The sequence below is a fragment of the Microtus oregoni genome, unplaced genomic scaffold, assembly GCF_018167655.1.
Source record: "Microtus oregoni isolate MIOR12 unplaced genomic scaffold, Mior012 000017F_ref0000208, whole genome shotgun sequence".
Lineage (NCBI taxonomy): Eukaryota > Metazoa > Chordata > Mammalia > Rodentia > Cricetidae > Microtus > Microtus oregoni.
The window spans coordinates 4,130,749-4,147,923 of NW_024543076.1; the positions used below are offsets into that span (position 1 = coordinate 4,130,749).

General features: G+C 50.0%; 1 protein-coding gene across 1 annotated transcript in view; it reads left to right on the forward strand.

Annotated features, from left to right (window-relative positions):
• The first annotated feature begins 461 nt into the window (after nt 1-461).
• Nucleotides 462-17,175, forward strand: part of Pax5 (paired box 5) — a 176,128-nt gene continuing 159,414 nt past the window's right edge. Inside the window, exons 1-2 of the mRNA XM_041667866.1 lie at nt 462-811; nt 13,201-13,366. Of these exons, the coding sequence (XP_041523800.1) occupies nt 766-811; nt 13,201-13,366 (212 nt within the window). The 5' untranslated portion in view covers nt 462-765. The remainder of the gene's footprint in view (nt 812-13,200; nt 13,367-17,175) is intronic.

Consider the following 17,175-nt stretch of genomic DNA (forward strand, 5'->3'; position numbering starts at 1 on the left):
GTGAATCTGAGGATGCTGGAACGTCCCCCGTGACTGACAATTGTGTTAGCACAGCATTCAAAATCACCTGCTTGGTAGAATTGCTCTTTCTTTAAAATAAAAAATCGGGCCTACTGGCACCTACGAAACAGGGTTTGCATATAGAGCGAAAGCGCACAGGGCCGAGACCCCCAGACGCAGGTTTGGAAGCAGGTGTGACCCGGTAGCTCGGGTTTAGCCTCAGTCCGCTCCTTCCCCTAGGCGCGCGACTAACGCGGGGCGCAGTTTGAATCCTTCCTTCCCTCCCCCCAGCCCCCTATAAAAAAAAAGTCCGACGCGGCAGCCGTGGCTGCACTACTGCTCTCGGGGCCTCTCGCACGCCTTCGGCCGGCCCGGTCCGCCCCGTCTGGCACGCTGGGCAGGCCGCAAAGTCGACACCCTTTCCCGGCTCCTAGCCCCGCAGTGCGGGGCGGTGCGCCGGGGGCGCGGCGTGTCTGGGGACATCTTGTGATGTTGGCGAGAACAGGACATGATCTCACATGGCGAGAAGCTCTTTAGTTCCTTAATCATTTCACGGTGCCTTCGGACGCTTTTTTTCCACCTAAAACGTTTAGTTTCAGCTCAGTGATCAGCTACCCCAGCTCGGCGGGGGAGCGGAAGGCTTGAATTATTCCGACTTGTGAGCGGCCCCAGCACAAAAAAAAAAAAAAAAAAAAAAAAAGGAAGGGCACAAAAAAGTGGAAACTTTTCCCCCCTGTCCATTTCATCAAGTCCTGAAATATCAAAATGGATTTAGAGAAAAATTACCCGACTCCTCGGACCATCAGGACAGGTAGGACCACCGTGAAACGGGCATCATCCATGCTAATGCTAACTCTGGGACACATTCCTAGCGCCCACGTGAAACAGAGGGGATGTGCTGAGTTTCCTGGGGGAAAGGCCTGTCGTTCTACGTGTGTTTGTAGGGCTTTCACTGCTCTGTCCTGCTGTCTTCAAGGAGACCTGTTTTCTTTGGTTTTTGTTTGTTTCTGTTTCTGATGCTTGTGTTGGTGTTAATCTGGAGGTGTGCAAGTTTGGATCTGAGTGTTTGCCTAACAGGTTCAAAGTGTGCATGAGTGTGGATGAGTTTGTGTGCCCCTAAATGAGTGTTTTGTTTGAGTTTGTGTGCCTGATTGTGTCTTCACAAGCTTGTATCTTGCCCTGGATGTATTAGTGTGTGCTTAAGAGTTGGTGCTTGTGTGGGTGTTCTTTTGAATCCTCCAAAGCACGAGTGTGTGTGTGTGTGTGTGTGTGTGTGTGTGTATATATATTAACATATAATTTTGATAAGCACCTCACTCGTTGTGCATCTGCTGCTTTGAGGGTCTGTTCACCTCTCCTAAGTGTCTTTGAAAGGAAGAGGTGGTGACTCTGACCCCTCCATTTTTGGATGTCAACAGCTGTCCAATGTATACATATCAATGCACACAAAAGCGCATGTCTCTAGGCACAGACGTGGCTCTGGGCCTACTGGGGTATAGTGTCCAAAACATGTGCTGCCAGACCCAAGTCTTATATTGGGAGACAGAATCAAAAATGATGTGAATTCAGGGCAATTGGGCCCTCACTGTGCACTGAGCACTGTCTTATTCCTGGGGTACTACTGAATTGCATTTGTGTACAAGGGTCTCCTATGACAGACACAACTTTGGTGGGTGAGAAGAAGCTGTCTGTGGGCTACTGATGACATGTTGACAGCCCCCACCCACTCCCTTCCCAAATCACTTGCCTTTAGGTTTTCACCTAGCCTGACATTGTATGTGTCTGTATGTCACACTGTATGCTCAGGCTATGTCCTGTGGGTGCTGCTCCAATGGAGGAGAGCTCAAGAGGGTGTATATATGTGCCTAGCCTGGTCATTTAGCTGGGGTGACTGTATGTACATAGATCTTCTTGGCACAGTGCCCCTGTGTCTCTCAGAGGCCCAGGCACTGGGTAGCAGGGTGTGTTTATGTCTGAGAAGATGAGGCAGAGCAGAAGGCCTCTGTCTACCCTCAGGCATAACCTGGTAAGACAACCCCCTTTTCTCATTAATCCCTGTGCCAATGTGCACACAAATACTCTGAACTATGGCAAGAAACCCACTCCTCTCGTTCCTGGGTCATCTGTGAGACCCCAGTTCTACTCCAGCTTTTGATAAAAAAAAAAAAAGTCTAAGAGCAGAGAGGATAAAACTTAGACCCCAAACCAGGATTCTTGTGGGTCCAGAAAAGCCACAACAGAAGAGTGCGGACAGTGGCCAGAAGAGCCTGGCCATGACAGTACAGATGCAGAAACCTGGAACTCTTCGTTCCTAGACAACTTTCCCTTCTCCAAGTGGTGGGATGCCCAAAGGTACTCGTGTCTGGGTTGTTTATTGTTGGAAATGGGTTGGATGTATGTGAGTCGAGAGGGGTCTGAGTGGCTGCCTCTCCCGACAAGCTGTCTACCACGAAGAATGTAATTCATGGCGGTCGATGGGCTCTTTGATTAGTTCAATCGCCTGAATAATCGTTTAATCAATAAAGCATTTCACTCTTCTGTGCGGTTAGGCTAGGTGGGGTTTGTGTAGGGGTAATCCTGTGGGGGGGGGGTTGGAGCTTCAATCCTAAAAGCCACACCCCTTAATGATGGGTTAGGGTAAAAGCCACCTGCTTGGGGTGGAGTTACAGCTCAGGCCAGAGTACCCTTCTGCCTGTCTCTGAGACCCAGCCTAGGACAGAGGAGGGAGAGGATTGAGGGATTGTCCAAGCATTCAAATGACCCTCAACTTCTAGGCCTTTCATGGGCCACCAAACTTTTTTTCCTCCAGAATCCCTTCTCTAAAACCCAGCTTCCCCACTCCTAGCTTCTCTGTAACTCAAAACCCAGTGTTAAGCAAGGCCAGCACACAGCAAGGAGCCACTTAAACAGATTCCCTCTTCCTTGGAAAAGTGGAGGTGGAGGTTCAGAGGACAGGAGCTTATGATGCTCATCAAACAAGACTAGGTCTAGATGAAGGGAGAATAGCACTTCCCATGCATGGGACAGCATCTCATAAAGCTCTGGGAAACACTCCAGAGCGTCCTGTCCTCTCTGTTCCAGGCACTAGAAGCTGAGGCCTTAGGAGAAAGAACTGCTAAGTCTTAAGTCTTGGGAGAGAGACTTTGTCCTGGTGCTCCAGCTCTGCAAGGACAGGCTGGTAGGGGTGACAAGCCCCAGCACAGGAAATGTGAGCATTGATGTAATGCTCTCCTCCCCAGTGACTCCTGCAATGTAACTCAGGCCAGGGAGGGCAGACGCTTGATCCACTTTCAGGAATCAGATGGGCATCTCTAAGCCCCATTTGCTGTGCAATCGCAGATCAGTTGCTTTTCCCCTTTGGTACTTTTTCAAATGAAAGGTTAAAAAGAACCCATCAGGTTAGAACGGCAGTGCCCAGGCAGCTTGGATTCTTCCCAACTGAGCACCCAGTCTGAGTCTTGAAAGACCTTGCTTTGCTGGAAGAAAGAGCAGGCAAATGGGCTGGGATTGAGCTGCAAGAGTCACTCTCGGGCTAGAACTCCATAGCAGCACCAGCATGCTGAGGACTTGACTCTTCTGAAGACTGGAGGGAGTGATGGGGAGCTGGGGAGGGGTTGGGGGTGGCGTGCGGCCCCCATCAAGTAAAGTCTCCAAGTGCAGAGAGAATTAGATAGATGCCCTCTCTTCGAAGGTGTTTTGGCTTCTGAAATACACTCAAAATGGCCATTCTTCCAACAGGCAAAACTTGCCAAAGCAATTAATTAATTAATTGAAATACGTTGTGCATTTTGTTTGTTTTGTCCCCGTCCCCCAACCACCACTGTGGTGGTTTGGTTCCATAGGTCTATGCCCTCTGTGTAGCTCTCTGCTAGTCCTTCCTGGACCCAGACTGCAGATGAAGGCAAAAGTGAGGCATGGAAGCAGAGCTCTATTAGGGAATAGCTATGTGAGCTCAGACTGGTCATTGAACCTCTCTGGGCCACTGCTTGGCAGCCTGTAAGGATGTACTGGGTGGTCATATCAGGACTCTTCACTTCTTTGGGGATTTGAAGTTCTCAGAGCTCAGGTACTCCAGGAGTGATAAGAAAACCCACTCAGAAGGAAATTTCCTCTGACCCAAGATCACTAAGTATAGGGAGGGGCTACCTTCCTTCACTGGTTAAGCTGGGTTCCACAGAGGAGAACACAGCCCTGCAGATCTGCAGATGAACATCACTGCCTGTAAAAGGGGGAATCTGGGCTGTTCCTGTTAGAATGCTATCTGCAGTTTCACCCTGCCCTCAGAGTACCCTGGGGATTCTGTCCAAACAATACAGGACCACTGGCCCCTTCAGGGGTTGTCCAGATGAATTATTTGGTTTGACATCACCTTCCCTTCCAGCCTTCCCTCTGTCCCAGACTTGCTCTAGTATGACCTCAGATAAATTGTATCCTGCCTCCTACCCTCATGTTCCACATCTGTAAAGTGTGTGTGTGTGTGGGGGGGGGAACATTGCCCCAGAACCCTTTCAGTTTTAAGATCCTAGATCTGAGTTTGGAAGCTCAAGGAGCATGGTTAGGTGCATGAGGTATCACTGACTACTTCCTCTGGGGCATCCCTCTTGAACTCACTAGCCGGAATTAAGAGTCCCATACCTGGCCTGGAAGTGATTCTTGTGGAACCACAGGATAAAGCCAAAGGAACCCTATGCCACCAGTCTTTTTCCTGTTGCAACCTTTCTGCCCTAAGGCAGAGGTGGATGTGGGGGCAAAGGATCAGGACTGGGAGGGGTTCAGATGATGGAGAGAGAAAGCTACCACCCACCACCTTGCACACCACAGCCTTCTGAGTCCCCAGAGACTGGCCTTGGCCGTTTTCCTGCAGCTGTGGCCCAGTGGGGGTGGGGATGGTGTCAGCAAGGGGAAACTTGTCTACTTGTACCAAGCAGCTGTGACCAAGACAGCAATAGAGAGTGCACCCAAGGATCGACCTAGTATAGAGATGTTAGAAGTGGAGCAAGGGGGGGAAAGACTGGACAATGAGGAAAAACCCAGGCAGAAAGTAAATAGGAAAAATGGCCCGAGGGTCCTCCAAAGATCAGCTTGAGCTCTATCCCCTCTGTGTTATGACTGAAGCGGACATCTCAGTGTCCTTGTTCAGGTGGATTTATGTTTATGATTCAAAGGGGTGAGTGTTTAGTCTACACTCCCACAATTGCTGGGGCAGGGGGATGTTCAGTGTCTGTGTTGGATCTGAGCACACTAGGGGGCTCACGGAAGGAGAGCTGCTTGAATGAAAACACTTCATTTTTTAAAAAAGTTCAGCAGCTTTGATTACAGTCTGAGAGCCTTACACTCCTGAGAACCTGAGCCGTGGGCTGGTTAAAGAACTTTGCTGGATCAGCAGAATTCCGCTGGAACTCTATTTTGTCCTAAAGTCGACAGGAGCTATGGCGAGGGAAGGTCAGCTTTTCCTGGTGATTGGAAACTGCAGCGTTTGTAGCCATCTTGGTGCCACACTGACAGAAGCAACCACAGAGTCGCGGGTTTCAGGTGCTCTCATTAGCTCGGGATGCCAGTGCACGCCTTCCGCCTTCCGTTTTAAAGGAGGCCTTGCACCAGATGCGGAAATCCTCTTGTTGACAGAAGCTTTGAGCTGAGCGTATCACCAGCTCCCAAGGGACCTATCAGCTCCTAGGCTGAGACTGCAAAAAGGATCTATGGCTCTGTTGCTTGAGACAACCTGGTCCAAGTTTTCGAGACTGCCCAGTTTCTGGTAACCTCAAAGTAATATTCCCCCCGACTCTGCCTTTGGGGGAATATGCAGCACTGGGGACTCTGGAGAGACCGAGAAAGCGGAGGGGGGGGGGGGCGGGATACAGAGGAGACGGCCGCCGTCACTTAGTAGATTCTTGATAAAATTAGGAAATTTTTCCATTGGAAGGAATCAGCATCAAAGACTCCTTCACTAAACTGGCCATTTTACCGAGGCGCAAAGTGAGTCTGAAGAGGCAGGTATACACACGTAACTCCTCCACCTAGACGGAAAGCCGAATCTCTACTGTGCTACACGACTTCCTCCAATAACTGTGGGTGCTTTTCTTACTTTTTGCCTTCTGGAGACTTCTCTTTCATCCTCACCCTTCGACCCTGTCTTGGTTGCCCTCACTCTCTCATTCTCAATCCCAGAATCCCAACTGCAGAAAGGTTGGTTTTGTGGGATCAAGAGCTGGGCTCTCCAGACACTGAGTGGGCCCTGTTCTGTCTCTCCCCATTTTCCATCCGCGATCCACTAGGCCTTCTCCCCACGCGTTTGTCAATGAACGTGGCGCCGCCGCTTGGGCCCCGCCCCCCATTCTCTCCCATTGCCCAGGTACCGGCTAATCAGGCGGAGTCCGTGGGTTGCTTAGCCAATAGGGCAGTACTTCGGGCTAGGGCCGGATGCCCCCGTTCTGATTGGCTTGGTGAGGCGTGATTGGCAGGTGAGCTCCCGCCCCGCCCCCGCCCCCGCCCGGAGGGAAGCTGAGCCCCGGGCGGCGCTGTCCACACGCAGCGGGTCCTGAAAGCGGCTCCGGGGCGGCGCGGTGGCGCACTGTGCGCGCCGAGCAGGCGGAGGGCTAGCGCCGGCGGCGGCGGTAGCAGCACGGGCATTAGAGCCGGCAGGGGCTTCATCTCAGCACCAACAGCCCTGGCGGCCCTGGCGTTCCCGGCGGCAGGGACCCGCATCCTCTCCTGCGCCCCTTGCTCACCGCTCGGCAGACGCGGTGGCTGTCCCGGAAGAGGCAAGCCAGGGATACTCCAACCGGATCCCCAGGAGCGGGCAGCGGGGCTCCAAGAGTTGGTAGCGTGAGGGCACAGCCAGGAGCGAATGGGCCGGGAGCCTCGGGGCCCGCGGGAACTTTGAAGGCGGCGGGTCCCGGGCTTCGAGGGTTGCAGTTTCGGGGCGCTCCGGGCTCCCAGCCTTAATAGTGGTAGCATCTTAGAATCCGCCGCGGCCCCTGCGCGGCCGGAGAGGGAGTTCTTCTACAACTTCGTCGGAGAGCCGGCGGGAGAGAGGCGGAGGGGCACGTTCAGCCCCAGAGACACGAGCAGCGGGAGACAGGAAGGCAGAGGCCGAGGGGTAGACAGACCCTCGAAGCAGCGTGACCGAAGCAGCCTGGCAGCTCGCGAGCCTCGCTGCCCGGGAGTGAGGCGAAGGGCCGTGTGCTCGCGACCTCTTGCAGGCTTCTGCTCCGGCGCCGAGCGCCCCTAGCTGTCCCGGAGGTGGGCCCCTGCGCTATGCCCTCGACGCCGCAGGCGCCTGGGCCTCTGCTTCTCGGGTGTGGGCCGGGAGGCGCCGCTTGAGCCCGCGGAGGAGCGAAGCTAGCTGGAGTTGGGAGCCCGCTCCCAGACCGACTGCCTGAGCACCGTTTCCCGCCTCTCGGCTCAGCTCTCCGCGATCTTCCGCAAGAGGCTTGGAGAGGGACCCCACGGCTGCAGAGGTGTTTTCTGAGCCCACCTCACAGGGTGCCTGGCCTGGTGGGGCTGGTCCCTAAGTTCCCTGAGCAGCCCTTTGGCGCCGAGAGGCAACGGCGTGGGCCGACCTGCAGTCTGGAGCGCCCCGATGGAAATACACTGTAAGCACGACCCGTTTGCATCCATGCATAGTAAGTAGGCGGCGAGCTCGCTTCTCTCACTCTCCGGCCGGGGTCGGGTTGGGGGTGCCGGACTACGGGGCAGGTAATAAGTTCTGGAGGGCTCGGGACCTCTGTAGCTGCGTAGACAACTTTGCAAAGTGCAAGGCTTTTAGGTAGCGGACGCGGAACGCGTTGGCCGCCAAAGCCGAAGTGCCTGATCGGTAAATCCCGCCTCCAGCAACGAGGTAGTGTAGGCGAGCTGCAGCCTTTCTTGGTCTCCTGAAGCTAATTCTCAGAACCCTGGTTCATACTCATAGAAGGCTCAGAACTGGGCCAGTTGGAGGGCAGGAAGTTTTAACAGATGTCAGTGAGAGTCTCAGAGAGCGCCCCAAACCCCAACTCTGTTGGCGCCCTTTTCAGCTATGGACCTGACCAAGACTAATGCTTAAAATGAAAAGTGAGGCCCCAACCGGTCCCTGTATGTGTGAAGAAAAGAAGCGAGAGTTAAGAAAGTGCACCTGATCCAGGGTTCCAAATGTCTCTTGGGTCGAGGAAAGGGGATTAAAAAAAAATCAACGAAGTCCGGGTCCCTAAGCTACACTTTAGTTTAGGAGTCGGCCAGTACTGACAGAGACCTTTAAAGACACCATTGGGTCGTTCTCTGTAGGGTGCCTGCCTTGAGGTGGCTTCTCTCCTAGAAAGAAAAAGAGAGGGACAAAGTAGGAAAGGAAGAAAGGAAGAAAGCAAGCAAGAAAGAAGCTAATTAGTCCCATGCAGGCGCGTCTGCCTTCTGAAAGCCTGTGCGGTGTAGGAGACCGGCAGGGTCATTTCGGCAGGGCCCTGCTGGCTGACCCGCCGGGATTCGGCCAGTTCACCCATTAACACAGCCTCCTGTGAGATGAGCGCTCTTCTCACGGCGAGTTAACGCTGGATTAGATTCGGAGATTTCAAGGAAATTCCAAGTGGAACGAATCGCGTTTTCCTTCTGTTCGCTGTAGAATCGGCCAGGGGAAGGCGCCAGGCTTTGGCAGACTGCTCTCCGGTGCCCAGCTCGGGTCTCTGTGGACTGGAGATCGCGGAGTAACTCCGTGGCTAGCAGCCGGCTGCAAGCTCGCTTAACCTCAACCAGTCGGGATCTATTCTAGTCATGGGTCCCCTATTTAACAAAGGCAGCAGAGACCCGGCTAGAGAGAAGGCAAGCTGGGGCAAGAATCTTCGTGTCTTCCACGAGTGGCCTGGCCGCTGGGGAAGGTTTGTTTAGGCAGCAGAAGCGGGCTGCAAGCCGGTCAGCTTCTCTTTGTGTCAATATCCTAGTTGGAGGTAATCCTCCGAAGCGGCAACAAGATTCGCACAGAGAAGCGGCTTGCTCTAGTCCCAGCCCCAACGATTCCTCCAGGTTTGGGGACTGGGTTTAAGCGGTTTCCAGTCCACCAGGGCTCCAGCGATTCCATTGCATTTTCCTGCACAAAGTGGCTCTGGAGCCTGTCTGCTTTTACTCAGAGCGAACCTGAAAACAAATGAGTTGGGGGCAACACACTGAGAGGTGGGCAAGCGTTGGCTCAGTCATAAAGCAACTGGGAAACAAGATGGCTAGGGCTGGCTCCCCTGCTTCTTCCCTTACTGGCGGAAATCCAAAGGCCCGCACCACCTCTCTCTGTCCAGAATTCTGCTGCCCAGAGGTCATGCCCAAGCCCTTGGGGAGATAGCATCAGACTCAGTGGTCTTCCAGTGTGCATCCGTGTGGAGAAGCAGCTCCTTCCAGGTGCTGGTTAACCAACTGCTAATGTCTAAGCCTTCCTGCCGGGCCTTCAATCTGCCCCCTCCTTGGGAAGTGCTCCCTCCTCCCATTCTCAATCTCCCTGGCAGCACAGTGGGGGCTGGGCCAGCCTTGCTTCCAGAGCTAGTGGAAACCCTTGGCTTCTTTGGAAAGACCCTTAGTTCCTGTGCCCAAAGCTGTGTGCTTGCCCAGTGTAGTCTGTCTCTGGGTCCCAATTTGCTGGCGATGAGGGCAGAGAAAAAAGGCTCTACAAGGTGGCCGGTATTGCAGGGTCCTTTGCTTCATCTTTATTTCTGGCTCTGGTCAGTTTTTCCTTGTTGCCTACCTTCTCTGCCCCCCTCAGCCCCCAACCAATTCTGCACAGGACAGCTTCTGTTGGGAGGGACAGGCCCTACTGCCTAACAATCTTCTGAGTTCAGAGGTATCCCACATCCTCCTCCAGTTCCATCAAGCACACTGGCACAGTGACTCTTCCCCAGATGGTTCCTCCCTCTGAAGCATTTTGCCTGCTAGTTAACAAAGTACTTTTGAGGCCAATGCCACACCTGAGTGTGACCCAAACTGTCAGTTACCAGCCATTTTCCAGAACAGGATACTGAGGCTAGAGAGAAAAAAAAGACTGGCAAAGATCAGCTGCAGCTGGTTCTTGGGAATAGAGGCATGCTGTTCGGCTTTGGAGAATTAATGGAAGGGGGGAAAGAGAAGGACTTGGTCCCAGAGAGGCCAGTTGGAGTGTACACACATGCAAGGCTCCGCCTCTATAGTCCAGCTATGTCTGTCTTCACAGCATGTGTGTCAGCACTTGGCTGTCCGCTTGCTCTCTGTGATCCTGTTTGCCTCTGCCTTCTGTGTTGGTGCATTTAGAAAGAATTTCAATGGTCCGGGCTCTTGTAGTTCAGTCTTCAGCTGGCAGCAGGCATCACCTTCCTAATTATCTGTGCCTAACCATAGTTTTGGGGGAGTGTGGGCAGTGTCCTTTGTGGTCAATATACCCCTAACAAGGTCTGAGGAGCATCTGCAGAAACTAGTTCCTTCTGGAGCAGAGACACAAAGGTCCTAGGGTCATCCGCAATTCCATCGTTCTACCAGCCTTCAAACCCTGCTCTTCCAGACGGGGCCGGTCTTTACTTTAGCTGCATCTGTGTGTGTTTCCCGGTGTGTACCTAACTTGTTTGCATTCATTTCTGTGCAGTCTCTAAATTCTGCTCCTCTTAGGAATGATAGCCGAGTTCATGTCTTGGCCATGTGCCCTCCTGGCAGATGAGCCCTCACCTAGCTGGAACCCACGGTAGAACTTGGGACTTCAGTCTTTGAGGAGATACAAAGCTGGAGAAAGACCTGAGAGGGAGGGAGAGGAAACAAACCCCCACCCATAGAGACCTGCCCTCTAGAGATCCCCTTCCATTTGTTAGTCTATTTAGACTTTTCCATTCCTTCCCCCACTCCCTCTGCCTGCCTAATCTAGTCTCTGTGCCCTATTTCGCCTTCCCTTCTTTGCCTTCTGTCTCATTCGGCCCTCCTCTCTATGGTAGAGAGAGTATAGAGAGTCTATAGCATCTATATCCTGTGCACATACCTCTCTTTCCCTGTCCCACCTCCACTCTCCCTCAGACTTTGGACTTCCTTTCTTACCAATCCTAGATTAGCACCTTTCCTGAGGCCTGTCTTAAAGTGCTCTGTTGGCTAGATTCATGAATGAGGTAAGAGGACCAATAGGTTCTGGGGCCTGTCCAGAAAGTTAAGAAAAGTAAGAGTTACCTATGTCTAGTCCATGTCAGCTGGAGGCACTTGCCTTGGAATCCGCAAATTCCTTAGTATTTGGTGGCCAAAGGGAGGTAGTTTGGGGAGTCTACTGTGATTTAGGGAGACCTGACTCCAGGAAACTCTTGGGTTTGTTTGTTTTTGTTTTTGTTTTCTTATGGTAAAAACCTACAGATTCCCTACAGAACTGCTCTTGGCATTGAAGTGCTCTGAAGGCTGCCACCGTGTTTTGGGCAGGAAGTCTCAGTTGTTAGTGGTTTAGTAAACAATGATTGCAGATTGGCTGCAATACCTGGATCCTTAGATTATAGCAAATGTGTGCTGTGTCTTTCAGCTGCCTTTCCTTGACATGTGTCCTCCCAATGAGCACACACCAATTATGGGTATGCTTTCTTTTACTTAGATCCAGCCTCTTCTGGAAAAATTGGTTCACCCTTTCCCCCCTTAGATGATCTCTGTCCCAGAACAAAGCTCTTGCTCAGGGTTGCTGAGATCTTTCTGTTTTAAGTAAACTATGCAATTATGTCCCTAGCTATAAAACTCTGTTCAGGAAAATTTTCTCTCTTCCTATTTTTTTCTTCTCCTGTGTGCAATGCTTCAGAACAATCAAAATTCCTTAAAGGTACATTTTGACAATCAGAGGAAAATCCAGTGTAGTTTGGAACTAAGTGATGTAAATTACCATTTAAAAATTGTGGTTTTCTTGGAAATAGCCTGAACTTGGAGATTTGGGAAACCCATTTGTGAATTTGTTAGATACTTTTAAGGATAAAGGTTGTTTTTAGGAGTGTTTTATTCCTCAATTTCAGATGTTCATGGGCCTGCTTGTAGATCAGTTTTGGACTGGGATAGGGTGGTGGTAGCCGAACTGTGGGTGTTGTTTCTCTGTTTTAAAGTTGGGGGGTGGATGTGTGTGACCTTGGAGGTGCCTTAACTTCTCTTCTAGAGTTCAGCCTGTCCTAGGCTAGGCAGTTTCCCCTCCTTGGCCTCTGAGTTGTCAACAGCATCAAGATAATTCTCTAACTTGGCTTCAGTTTCAATCTTCAGCAATGCACGTTAGCATGCTTCAAAGCTATAAGGGCCAACAGACTCTGCATTGTATTGGTCCGTTTAGTTTACTCAGGTCCTGCTTCCTTTCAGCTGGAGGTGATTACCAGTTGGAACATCAGAGCGGAAAAGGGGCTTTCTCTGACTCCTTTTACTTAAAATACATTCTATGGCACTCGTAAAAATCTGGTACTCAGTTGCTTTATTTCCTCCTAACCAACTTTAACCTGCTTGCAAATTGCAAAACTTGCCCAAAATTTCAGGGGCACACCTTTCTAACAAATCCTGGTTCAGTGGAGTGTGCCGTGTGCAGAAGACCCTGTGACTCCTTTCTTTTGTGTGCTCTGAGAGGGTACAATGGTCAGGCCTGTGCGTCAACCTCACCGTCTTAAAGGAAGGCTTTAAATTTTTCTTTCCTATTTTTAAATTAAGGCAGCGGTTAGGTTTTGTCTCCGTGATCTGAAGATGCTGGTCATTAAAAAGAAAGTCTTCAGTTCTTGAATTAGGTTGCTGATGCAAAAACACTTTCCCCCTCGATAGGTAGATCTTAGAACAGCCTGTTTCACTTCGAAGACATTTGTTAAAAAGAAAATGGATTCCACTATTTTCTTTTCCTCTTTAAATTTGATTATCCTAAGATATAGTTTTCTCCCCAGGATCTCCCTCAAATTCAGCACTGTGTAGTAAACCAGGCTCCTTTCATATAGATTTCTTTTACACATTCCCCTACCGATTCCCGCAAATGAAGAGGAAAATGCTAGTAACTAAAAGAAAAACAAAAAACAGTGTGGGGAGCTACCAGTGGCTCTGTTGACTGCCTGCAGATGAACAAAAGCTAAGACCGGTGTTAAAAAGCAACCTAGGGTCCTCATGTCATCTGCATGATTGGACTCCCGGGTGCAAGACATTTAGCCTGCCAGCATTTGTGACCAGAGGGCTCTGGGTGCTGAGACGGGCACTTCTACTATGTGATTGGTTCTAACCACCCTTCCCCTTGCCTTTGTTTCTGATCTGTTTCAGGACATGGAGGAGTGAATCAGCTTGGGGGGGTTTTTGTGAATGGACGGCCACTCCCAGATGTAGTCCGCCAAAGGATAGTGGAACTTGCCCATCAAGGTGTCAGGCCTTGCGACATCTCCAGGCAGCTTCGGGTCAGCCATGGTTGTGTCAGCAAAATTCTTGGCAGGTAAAGGACGGGCTCCAGGCTTCCCTCAATGTTTGAAGAAAGATCTAAGAGACAGTCCGCAGCTGCTCAAGGTGCCAGTGTTGACAGTGAGACACGGCAGCATTTTGCTCTCCACACTCAGTACTTGAGAGTTTGCAACATCTATTGAGATCCTCCTAATCAAAGAAGCTGTGGGACCCCCTGTTTTCAGTGACATGTGGAATAGGGTGACTTTGTCAGGAGGAGCAATATGTTTCTCAAAAGTCTGGTGGATTATTTTAAGGAATCCAAAAGTCAGAGGCTCTTGGGAATTTCTTCCAAACCTCTTAGGCGAGCCTGGGGTCAAGGGAATGGCTGGGGTTGGGGGGCATACATTATTTTATACAACCATAGCTGATTGTTTCTTTCCTTATTTTCCTTTTTCTCTTTTGGTGCTTGCTAAGTGATTGTCTACCACTGAGCTATATTGCCCACCCTCACTATTTTCTTTTTGAATGTTTTCAGAGAGCACTCAATATTTAAAATCCAGCCATCATCTTCAGTTGTATCATCAGCCTTCTCAAGTTGCTGCAGGGTTTTCTTTCTGTGTGTTTTGTTTCTTTTTTTGTAGTGACAGGCATCCTAAGTACATATTAAATTAGACAAAACAGCAGCAAACACTAACTCTCAAATCTGACATTTGAAAGTTGCCACTTGACCCAGCAATTTGCTGCAAGCAAAATACTTACAATGATAGTCCTCTCAAAGGACTGTGCAGATGGTTAGCCTCATGTTTATTTTTCTTTTTTCTTTCTTTCTTTTTCTTTTTTGCCAGCCTCAGCATGATACAGGAAAATTTCAAAATGAGGAAATAAACCTTTCTAGGGCTGACTGGCATATGTCTGGTCAAGTTAGCACTTGGGTTGGATGGGGGCCTAAATGACTCTGGAACTCTGTCTCTTTCCATAACCCCAAAACATATTGATAGTTGTTTTGTTGCTGTTGTTGTTTGTTTGTTTCTTTGTTTTTGTTTTTTAATGTCCTGGGTATGTGACATTGTTCTAGGTCTTCCCGGGCAGACAGGCACATTCTCGGTTTAGCTCTTCAGGGCTTTCTTGCTATTTCTCTCCCTGGGGTCAGTGATCCTCGTCTTTGTTCTGGAGCTTGCGTTATGGTTCAACAATTGACACCTGACTGTCAATCATGAGCATTTTGAAGTATTTTCCAAGTTTTCTCAGTTACATCATGACTTTCTGTTCTGTCTGTTGGAATTTAAAATTGTTCCAACAGTGTCAACACTGTTAATAATAGTAGGAATAACCCCCTATGTGGGTTGATCTTGATTAAGCCCAAAGGAAGACGTCTTAGGGACAGGAATCTGGCAGTTCCATTAGAGCCACCTATCCCTGTGCTTATTCACCTTCCTGCCCAGTGTGGGTCATATCAGCAATGGGGACGAGGGCTCAGCCCACTTCTGTTAAACACTCAGCCAGCAAATGCCTTCCAGCCTGAGTTCAGGAAGGAGCCTAGGAAATCAGCCTGGTGGCCATGTTAGATGGTGGGTTAGGGGAAGATGGGAGCGGGTGCAGCAAAAGGAAGTAGCCTTCAGGGAGATGGAAGGAAGAGAGAAGACAAAGGGAAGAAAGAATAGAAAACACACAAGAAAAGAGGGTGAGAGAAAGCTGTCTTAGAAGTCACTAGTTTCACTTTTGGAGCCGAATGGTCCCTACCTTCTATGTAAGATGCTTCTTTGTGGGGGGTGGGAGGGGGAAGAGAGGGGAGGCCCTTCCTTTGTTTTTCCTGAGACATCTTTGCTGAGCTGACATTCTGTTCACTGTTTGAACACTTCAAGCTGCTGAGAGCCTTTCTCAGACATCCGAATGACTGGGTCTCATGTTCTAGAGCCCCAGAGCCCTCTACATCTCCCGTGGAGACCGAGGTGGACAGGGATCCTTCTAAAGTCAGGTCAGCAGACTCCCGTGGACCAGAATAGATTTGTCACTGGGCAGAGTGGCACTCGGAAGTTATGCGCCGCTCCGGTGCCTGGCCGTTTAAGTTGTCAACAATAAATTGGAATTTCATAGCTCATTATTTTCATAACTAAGAACCACAGTGGACAAAATGTCACTCTAATTAGAACTGCCTTTTAAGAAACAAGTTCAGCCCTAAAACAGTGTGACTGGGAATTTCTGAACTTGGCCTGTTTGACCCACAGATTGCCCCCACCCCCTAGAAGAATTTGATGGGTATTCACGAGGTAACAGATATAGAGTGCTTGGTGTGTGGTAGCTGTGGTTTTCAAAGGCTGTGGAGCAAGGCAGGAAAAGTCCTTGGGAGCAGGAAAGGGTTCCTGTCCCTCCAAGAAGGTATGTGGGCTGACAGGAATGTGGACATTCAGTCTAGAACTCAGAGCTGTAGAGGATCTGAGCATCATACGAAGGCCAAGTCAGATCACGGAGCAGGGCCTCTGTCTCCTCTCATTGTGAATGCCTGGTCATTTGAACTTTGGTGGCATGTCGCACACTAAAAATAAAACAGTGAGGATTTTAACCCCCATCCACGCACTCTACTTTATGCAAATTCTCTCTCTCTGTCCTTTTTTTCCCCCAAAGTCTTCACGGCCATTCTGAATTCTTGTTACCCTAATAGCTCTGCAAAGGAATCTTGGCAAATAGCCTCCCCTATTACAGGAAGAGGGTAACTGAGGCCGAGGAAGGCTGAGTTGGTCAAGATCACACAGCCAGTTGGTATCAGAATCACTACAGGCATGGCACCTCTCCACTCCCAACCGAACGCTCTTTGTGGCTCTTTGCACCGAGGGGCACCGGGCTGGTGGCTGCCGTTTATCTTTTGTCTGTAAAAGCCAAAGGGCTGCACGGCTGTTCTGCTGAGATGAATGGATGGTTATTAAGTCTGAATCCTCACTTGACGCAGTCTTGAGTTGGGGTTTCGGGAGTGTCTGTGTTGCCTTCTAAGAGCCTAGCCCCCGTGTCAGTCAAATGCAAGACAGAGACCTCGAGTGTCAAGACTGCGGAATTCCACAGTTGGCACTGCTCAAGCAGACTGGGCAGGGAGCCCTGGGCTGTCACATACCAGCCATGTAAGCAGGGGACTTTATTCTGCTGCCTGGTGAGTTTCTGCATGGCCACTGTGGTTCTGTTGGATTCATGTATTCTGAGAACACAGTGTGGTCTACGTATATGTAAGTCCTATCCCGAGACTATCCTTGCCCTAAGAGGACCAGGTGATTATTGGTTCATGGAATGAGTGAAGGATGCTTGAAGAAAAAACTCTGCAAATAGTAAATCTCTCTGTCATTGTAAGGATTGCAGCTACTAATGCATAAAATGTTATAATCAAAGCAGAAACTTGTGGTAATGCGGAGAGTATTGGACTCAAAGTCTGGTTTGAAATCTGGGCTGTCTCTATAACTAGAGGAGCTGGGCAAGTCCCTTAGTCTTCCAATCATTTATATTCTCTTCTGTAAAATCCGGCTGACTTCAAAAGATGTGTGAGGACTGTGGTAATTCAAAGAACTCCATACTCGAGAGTGTTGTGCCAGAATAAGGAGTTGTTATGTGATAGTAAATAATTGGCTTTCTCAGCTGGGGAGATGGCTCAGAGGTTAAGAGCACTGGCTGCTTTTCCAGAGGACCTGGGTTCAATTCCCAGCACCCACATGGCAGTTCACAACTGTCTGTAAGGCCAGTTCCAGAGGATCCAACAACCTCACATAGACGTACATTCAGACGAAACACCGATGCTTGTAAAATAAGAGTAAATAAGTTTAAAAGTAATTGACTTTCTCTTGAGAGGTTGAAAGGACGGTAGAGTTGTCCAGAGATGTTGTG